The sequence below is a fragment of the Vespa mandarinia genome, chromosome 10, assembly GCF_050613455.1.
Source record: "Vespa mandarinia isolate Hongniang chromosome 10, ASM5061345v1, whole genome shotgun sequence".
Lineage (NCBI taxonomy): Eukaryota > Metazoa > Arthropoda > Insecta > Hymenoptera > Vespidae > Vespa > Vespa mandarinia.
Window position 1 is genome coordinate 950,527 of NC_140819.1, and position 9,474 is coordinate 960,000.

At 35.8% G+C, this 9,474-nt stretch overlaps 1 protein-coding gene across 4 annotated transcripts in view; it reads left to right on the plus strand.

Moving 5' to 3' along the window:
- The window catches only part of nAChRa7 (nicotinic acetylcholine receptor alpha7 subunit), a 131,761-nt gene extending 126,996 nt beyond the window's left edge, over nucleotides 1-4,765 (plus strand). For all 4 annotated transcript variants that reach the window (XM_085659562.1, XM_035873285.2, XM_035873283.2 and 1 more), the window contains 6 exons: nucleotides 1,055-1,249; nucleotides 2,468-2,554; nucleotides 2,696-2,805; nucleotides 2,897-3,005; nucleotides 3,232-3,629; nucleotides 3,992-4,765. In XM_085659562.1, coding sequence (XP_085515688.1) covers nucleotides 1,055-1,249; nucleotides 2,468-2,554; nucleotides 2,696-2,805; nucleotides 2,897-3,005; nucleotides 3,232-3,629; nucleotides 3,992-4,159 — 1,067 coding nt within the window. In that variant the 3' untranslated portion in view covers nucleotides 4,160-4,765. The remainder of the gene's footprint in view (nucleotides 1-1,054; nucleotides 1,250-2,467; nucleotides 2,555-2,695; nucleotides 2,806-2,896; nucleotides 3,006-3,231; nucleotides 3,630-3,991) is intronic.
- Nucleotides 4,766-9,474: the final 4,709 nt, after the last annotated feature.

The window sequence follows — 9,474 nt, forward strand, 5'->3', positions numbered from 1 at the left end:
GATAAACTTATTGCTTTTAATCCGTCCCTTTTATCAAATTTCATTCGTCGTTGGGAAGTCGACCACTACGACTTCTCAATTAATGCAAACAAAGGATAAAGTCTAATTAACAAATACATAGCAAGCTGACTCGAAAGAAGATAATTTCTCGTTAAACTTACGGACAATACTTGCAGATACATCATAAAAGAGTAAACCGAAGACAGAACAAAAAGTAAAAAAGGAAGAAAGAGGGAGAGAGAGAGAGAGAGAGAGAGAGAGAGAGAGAGAGAGAGAATAAAGGAAAGAGAAGAGAAGAAGAGAGAAAACAATAATTGCGTATACTTCTCTTGGGAGAAACATCCATGAACTTCTCGAGTCTTTTTGCTCGGATCTCTCTCTCTCTCTCTCTCTCTCTCTCCCTCTCTTTCTCCCTCTCTCTCCTCCATTTTATTCGTACCTCCTTAAATTGCAATATAAAAATGTAAATTTACAAGTGTACGTCGACTCGGCATCGCAGTATCTTTTCTCGCTACATGAATGTAGATATATTACACGCAAGGGAGTAAAACCGTGCATGCGCTCGCGACGAGATCACAATGTTCCCAGTAGAAATGCATCTTAAGTAAAGCCCCTGTCTGCTGCTTCAACAGGAGGGAAGGAACAACAACGAAGGATGAAACAACAACTGCGAACGTTATAAATCGGTTAAAAATAAAAGCGAGACCGTTCTTTTCATCCACGTCATAAGCTCGACTTCTTCCACGTTTATTCGTGCAAGATATGAATGAAATATCATTCCAATTTCCGTAATAAGAGAAAAAGAAAAAGAGAGAGAGAGAGAGAGAGAGAGAAAGAGAGAGAGAAGGAGAGAAAAAGAGTTTTCAAGCGATTTTCCCAGTATGTCGTTCATTCAACTAAAATCTTTCTTACAAAAAGAAATATAGATGTAAAAAGATTATTTGCGAAAGTATTTACATAGATACGTTACATGAGAATGATTTAACGATATGTGTTTATAGATACGTCTATGATAATGCAAATACATTTTTTTTTCTTTTCTCTTTGCCATCAGGAGTACCTGGCAAAAGAAACGAAATTTATTACAATTGCTGCCCGGAACCATACATAGACATCACCTTTGTGGTCATCATTAGAAGACGTACGCTTTATTATTTTTTCAACCTAATCGTGCCGTGCGTATTAATCGCCAGCATGGCCGTTTTGGGATTCACCCTGCCACCCGATTCCGGCGAGAAACTCTCCCTCGGTAAGGATTATTTTCTATTATTAGTTAGTAATCGAATATCATCGGTTACGTCTTATGATATCTCCTTTATCAATTTTCCTAAACATTGGAAACGAAATTCTTGATTAGAAAACTTGATTCGAAAAACGAGCGTCGGTTCCTTTATCAAAAAATAGTAACCAAGACGCGCTGACATGACTTTTGCTTGCAAGCCCGCATTCCTTCGAGCACGGTACGCTCTAGATTCTCAATGTACCTGTGCCAACAAATCTTATAAAAAATATCCTCGATCCTTCTATCGAATTCCTCAATCTCCGTTCTTTCCCATATATTCATCTTCACCCTCTTTTAAAGACTACTCTAGTTTGAACTTTACTATGAAGAGATAACTACAAAGAGATAAAACAAATTGAAATTCTGCATTTGAAAAGTGTGCCAGCAAAAATACCAACAGGAAGTATTCTAGTAAAGTCTCGGTGGATTTTTAAGAATCCTAAGAAATGCCTTACGACTTTGAAGCGCGTACTGACGAAACAATAGTTTACGTTTCCGCATTACGAAAGTCTGCCAAGAAAGAAATAAAGTATATATATGATGATTTTTACCTATAAATACATAATATGTATATACTTATATATGTATGTTCGCCAAATATTTTTTCATTCTTTTTCTATCAGAAAATAAGAAGATAAAGGAAAAGTGTCTAAAAGAAATGATTCGTTGAAAATTCGAAGGAACGAATAAAAAAGGATAAAATAACAGAGACTTGTGTCTCTTTCTCTCTCTATATATGTATATAGATAGAGAAAGAGAAAGAGAAATATTATATACATATATCGTATTTTTATCGGAGTAACATATTTTATTTTAAGACGACATCGAATAAAGAACGAAGTATCGATTCGGTGGCTACTTGTTGGACCGTCGAAAGTGTGTCCGGTTAAGAACTAACACGTTACGAGACGAGAATATTCAGGACGAGTCCGAGTTTCGGATAAAGTTTTGCAAGTTTTAATGATCACGACGCGACGAGTCGCTTGATCTTCAAATAAATTTCTCAATTGAGAGTGAGTTACGGTCGAAGGACAAGTCGCGGTAGCATCTGTTAACTTAAGATATCTCAGAAGATTCTTTTTTCGAGGATTAATTTTCGAATATTAATTTTTGAACTTTTTCTTCTTGAAATTCTGGCTATTATTAATTTAACGACTCTTCGATGGCATTATTTTTTATTTACAGGGGTAACAATTCTCTTATCTCTCACTGTGTTCCTTAATATGGTGGCCGAAACAATGCCAGCTACGTCGGACGCCGTCCCGCTCTTAGGTAAGTACGAAGAATCCTCCTTCATTTTTTTTCTTTCAATATTCCATTGTTCCTTCTTTGTCGTAATATTCATCAAAAAGTCAAGTCGATAAATAGAATATTTCATTAGGAGATAATGACCTTCGTCGATCGATGTTACAGGGACGTATTTCAATTGCATCATGTTTATGGTCGCCAGCAGTGTCGTCAGTACGATCCTCATTTTGAATTATCATCATCGAAACGCTGACACTCACGAGATGTCCGAATGGGTAATTTTCTTTTTTATCTATTGTTATTGACATTAAATTTCAAACAATTTTTATGGGTTCGATCAATTTCATTATAAATTTTGTATTACAGGTCAGGATCCTTTTCCTATATTGGTTACCATGCTTACTCCGAATGTCACGACCGACCGACAAAGAGGAAAAAGACGCACAGAAATCTCAAAAACCATCTCCGGTCACCGGTAATGTAAAAAAAAATAAATAAAATAAAATAAAATAAAAAAGAAACATGTGTCTGAGTGTGACTTTCGCACGTAAATTCAATAACTTGAGCTTTCAAAAACAAGTCGATTTTCTTGTTTGTTCGAAAAGAGATTATTAACTCGGACAATTCAACGTAATAAGAAATCAGATAAAATTTAATTACTGAATGAATTAATTAATTCCTATATATCATTGTGACTTTAGGTACGAGCAAATCGTACGGTGATTTGGAGTTGCATCAAAGGAGTAGCAAATCACTGTTAGCAAATGTCCTGGACCTGGATGACAACGCGCTGGCATCTCATAACAATTTATTGAACAACGTGTACAGTACACCGGGTCCACATCATCATACGATGGGCCACGGACACAGTCACATACATACGACGCCTCATCATCATCACAGTCACGCAACTCCCACGCCGCATCATCAGCATTCGACACCGTTAGCTCACTCTTCCTATCCTGGCCATCAGCTTGGCCACACGCCGCATCATCATCAGCATCCGCCAGACACGGCGGCGCCACAGGTCGAGACGATATTTCAGAACGCCTGCTTTTGCGCGCGTTACGAGCTCATACTGATCCTCAAGGAGATCAAGGTAATCGATAAGATTAATTGCGATAATACATTGAATGTTATATCCAATGATCCATCATTCTTTCAAAATACGAGAAGAAAAAGAATAAAACAATAAATATACGCGTTATATCGTAGATCATTTTAATATACAAAAACACTTGCACATAAAGTTATCAGTTATTTAAAGTAATATAATATACAAATTACATACGGTTGATCACTTAGTTAAAATTAAGTTATTATTATGAAAGAAGAAAGAGACAATTGAAAAAAAAAAATTTGAAAAAGGATTTGATTACATCTTGTTCCGCTTTTCGTAGAGTTTTTTAAAGATTATGTAAATATATTTGATCTATATTTAAACATATTTAATTTTCGCAGGTGATAACGGATCAGTTAAAAAACGACGAGGAAAACACAAAGGTGACGAATGACTGGAAATTTGCGGCGATGGTGATCGACAGGATGTGCCTAATCATTTTTACTCTGTTCACCATCATCGCTACCATCACCGTCCTATTATCGGCGCCGCACATCATCGTCACGTGATTCAGAAAACCCAGGCAACTGCCAGTAGTTGATCGTCGAAGATCCGTACTGGAATGCGCTCGATTGATCGCGAAAGCGAAAAAATACGATGGGGAGGAGCAGATAAAGATGATCGAAAGAAAGAAAAGGAAGAAAAAAAAGGGAAACGATATCGAGAAGCAGAAAAACCGATGTTCCTTCCGTTCTTCTATTTTTCTCTCGTTCATTGCGAGATCCTTCTTCTTCCTCATTGACAAACTCGAAGCACTCGATTACGCTTCGCGTCATTTAAAAGCGGAAGTTGAAGGGATGCAATACTGGAAGGAACATACGATCTCGACTTATGTCTTGTAAACGTAACGTTTCTTTTAAAAAAAGAGGAAGAAAGAAAAAGAATAACAGAAAAAGGAGAACGAGGACACCTTATCGAAGCAGCAAGTCGATGTATGTACGTGGCTACGCGATGGTTACAGAGAGTGGTAGTAGGATCGTGAGAGGGTAAACGAGGAACAACGGAAATCTCAGAGAATACGAGCACACACAAACGTGCACGTTCCTCGATAGCAGTCGATATTTCTTCCATAGTTATATCACGTTATTATTTCATATCTTGAAAAGGACTTATCAAATAGTTCCAACATATTTTCTCTTTTCTTGTTTCTTTTTTTTTTCTTTTTTTTTCTTTTTCTTGTTGTTTTTTCGTCGACTTAAAATCGCACAAAAATCTGTTGCATTTATTAAGTTCAATTTTTTGATTATCGTTGTTGTCAAAATAATTATTTTCATTCTTATGTTCCTTTAGAAGAATATTCTCGGAATATATCGAACCGGAAATATCCGTTTAATGTCTCCAAAGGATTCTATGTAAATATCTGTTGTTGAAATTATTCAAGAAAAAAATGAAAAAAAAAAAAAAAAGAATTTGTGTCCCTCGAAATCGTTCAATATCTCCTGACTGCTACTTCGAGGTACGTACATATAAGCGTGAAGAGAACACATACGCACACATGAGCACACCAAGATGTTTACATATGCAGATAAAATAAAGCAATTCGATGGGTACGTCGATGAGAAAAATAGAGACAAAGAGAGAGAGGGAGAGAGAGGAAGAGAGAAGGAGGGAGAGAGAGGAAGAGAGAAGGAGAGAGAGAGAGAGAGAGAAGAAAAAAGAGGTAGAGATGGAGGAGGAGGTGGAGAAGGAGGAAAAGGATAAAGAAGAGAAGGTAGGGGAATAAAGAAAAAATGTCAAATACGCAGGAACGGCTCAAGATCGAGGACTCTTCCAAGGGAAGGATCGGATCTTGAGGATCTTGGGTTCCGCTGTAAATAGGAAGGACAGATTATTAAAATAAGCTCGCACACGTGAAAATACACAAAAACATGCGGACAGAAACGAACGGACTTAACTGACGGACTTAAACTCATCTATTATATGCGTGCACATACACGAATAAACATGCATACGCGAATGCACGCACAAATACACATACATACACGCGCACACACACATACGTGCACATAACACACACATAATACAGACACATAGAGACGCACGGCGATGGTAAGGAAGAAACGAAACAAACAAATCGCTCCTTCGTTGTGTCAAAACTGGTAAAAAGGCAAAGCGCACACGTTATACTCTCAGAATACACACAATGAACTGCCAAGGTGATTCAAATAATATGCCAGTGAATTTTATTATCCGTATCACTAGTAAGTAAATCGATGACAACTTAATAAATGGGGGATTTATACTACGATTTAAGTGGCGTGCACTAACGCAAATATAAATACTGTTCTTTGTTAGACTGTAAGGGGACATTCAGTGTAAAGATTTTGAAGAAAAAGAGAAAGAGAGAAAGAATGTATGCGAAAGAAAACGAGAAATAAAAGAAAAACAGAGAGAGAGAGAGAGAGAGAGAGAGTGAGAGTGAAAGAAAGAGAGAGAGAGAGAGAGAGAGAGAGAGAGAGAGGGCGAGAGAGAATGAGTAAGGAGGGGGTATAAAGAATATAAACGGGAATAGCAATTTAGCGCGATAATTTAGTTTTAAGCGACGTTATTTCTGTTCTTTCTATCGACACTCTCTTTTTCGCCCACATATGCACTCACAGACGAATATTCACTAACATTTATAAATTTACGTACAAAAAAATACACATACACATTTGTACAGGGAGACACACAGAGACACACAGTGACACAGTCGCGAAGCATCGTATTTTTCGACATTAACGTGTTAAATGCAAGTACGCGTGCGAGTAAAAATCTTTTTACCTTTTATCCTTCCCTTTTAATCGCTTTTTTTCTTTGTCCTTTTACCTTTCTCATCTTTCTTCAGCTCACGATCCGACGCAAGTTTTAAAGAAGCGAACGGCTCGTCATGTACTACATATATACGTACACATATACATACAACACATACGTACGTACGTATATACATACATATATGTACATACATACGTACACATATACATACAACACATACGTACGTACGTATATACATACATATATGTACATACATACGTACATACATACATGTATACATATATATATATATACATACACATATACATACCTACATGCACACATACTTAAATAGGTGTTTCGACGTTTCGAATAATTCGAAATCAAACAGTACTTCGTGATTTTCAAAATAGCTTATATTTACTTTTTTAAATTGTACTATTTTCGAATTATTCGTTGCATTTCGAACACTCTCCGTTTAAGATATGAATCCGAGTTCATCTTTTTTCCTCTTTTCCTTTTCTTCTTGTCTTTACTTTTTGGGAAAGGAAGAGAGAAAGACTTAAGCGGGAGAAGGGGACAGAGGGAGAGGGTGAGGGGAAATCGAAGACTTTTTTCTCGAGGGAATCAAGCGTTCCATTTATTTCTCTCTCTTTTTCTCTCTCTCTCTCTCTCTCTCTTTCTCTCTCTTTCACTCTCTCACTCCCTCTCTCTCTCTTTCTCTCTCTCTTTTTCTCTCTCTCTCTCTCTCTCTCTTCCTCCTTCTCTTTTCGTTAAAAAGAAGAAAAAGATATGGAAGAAGAAAGAGAGAGAGAGAGAGAGAGAGAGAGGGAGAGAGAGAGAGAGAAAGAAAATATGTGCACTTCATACTAGAAGACTCTTCTTTTACACGAGAGATTCTCTTCCCTTTCCATATTCCTTCGCGAACGTTGCTTCGAATTTCTGTCGACTACGAGCAAATTCTCTTTGGTCAATATGCGACGAGGAATGAAAGCGAAAATAATAAGTAAAAAGAAAAAAGAAAATAAAAGAAGAGAAGAGAAAAGAAAAAAGAAAGAAATGAGAAAAAAAGGGGAAAAAGGCTCGTTCGTAAAAGTAAAGCGACGATAGGATATACATCGTTGTTTAAACAATATTCGCCTCGTAGAAGATTAAAAGAAACTCGAAGGCTTCACATTCCGAAATCTAACGTCGAGAGAATGGGGAATTGCCTTAGCACGTGATGAATGTTATAAAAAATGATGATAAATCTCAAACAAAATCAACAAAGGAATTTCGTTTTTACTCGGAATTGCCGTTTTTATTTGGTCGCGAAATGTTTACTTATTACCTTCCGCCCGCGAACGTTTCTTTTTATTTAATTCATTCAAAACGAGATTATCTATAACGTGATAATAAATAAAGAAAAGAAAATTTCAACGATCATCGCTACTATAAAATTGTATATTATTAATTTAAAGGCGAGTGCTTGTTGCAATTTAAAAAAAATTGCTATTAAAAAAATTTCAAACCCTGATCGAGAATGAGCAGAGTCCTTCGTCAAGAAGAAAGAAACGATCTCGCGAGCATGTGAGGGAAGGAATTACGAAAAATTTCAAAAGTGATACGATCGTCGAGCACGTTTAAGCGAGGTATTAAAAGAGTTCGGATGTCGATCGAGCGATTATTATCGAATATACTCTCGATAGGATACACAAAATAAGAAAAGAAAAAAATATATATGGCAACATAACAATAATAATTATAAATAATCCACATTGTTTTTCGTATAGTCTTCGTAGGCAGGCATTTTTGAAGGGAGGAGACGATATTACAATATAAACTTTAATCGTATTGTACATTTTGGCCATTGGCATTGACGCGACAACCAATCACAAGTTATCTTTTAAATATTATTAAAAGTTACAATATTAATAAAACAAAACTGTTAAATGATATTAAAGGATCGATTAAATGTAGAGTATGTATATTAATGGAACGAAAGAGAGAGAGAGAGAGAGAGAGAGAGAGAGAGAGAGAGAGAGAGAGAGAGAGAGAGAGAGAGAGAGAGAGAAAGAGAGAGAGAGGGAGAGAGAGAGAGTGCAAAAGAATAAAAAAGATTAAGTAAATGAAAGCGAGAATGATAATTATCGGTATTCGGATAATATACCGGTATTCGGTTTGATCATTGGGCGAATGCGCATTTTTAGATCTCCAAATGAACCGACTAAATTATTATCTCGTAAAAGTGCGATCGCTGAGAATTCGCTAGAATAATATGTACGTAGTTAAGGATGAACAAAAAAAAAAGAAAAAAGAAAACATAAAAGATGTAAAAAAAATTAATACGGTTACCTCTACGAGTCTCGTTAGTTAGAGAAAATAAAGAAGTTGTAAAGGGGGATTATTAATTAAAGAGGGAAAATGTTTTAAAAGCGGCAAATTATTATATATACATACATATATCGGCACACGTGCTATATTATTCTTAGGGACAGCTGTGATGATCGACATGGTAAAAAGAAAAAAGAAAAAAAAAAAGAATAGAGAAAAGAAAGGAAGAAAAATAATTACCAGTTACGTGGTATTCTGAAATTTTCGCAACTCTTTGCGATCTTGCTAAATGAAAAAGGGAAAAGAAACATAAAAGGAAAACGTTTCAAAAAGTAAATCTTTATTCTCATTGTTTTCAAAGGGACAACAAAGAAATAAGAAACGAAAAAAAAGAAGATAAAGAAATGGAGAAACGAAAAACTGTTCCATCTTTTTGTTCTCCGCTAACATTTGCCGGAGTTCGAGATGGTGGAAGCGAAAGTCCGGTTGAAGATTTTCTATACGATTCCGCCTTATTCTTTCCCTTTATTGTTGTTAAATATTTAAAAGATAAACGAAAAAAAGATAAAGAAAAGATTCAAAAAAAAAAGAAAAAGATAATCGACAACGTACACATTAATTCACATTGATCGACGTATTAAATTGAAGCGAATTAAAAAAGAATTGAGAAAAAAAAGAAAAGATTATTACAGATATTTTCGATAGATAATTTCGTTTTAGAACGAATTTAGATGGACGAACGAGATGTATTAAGATGAGAAATAGGCGATAACCACGA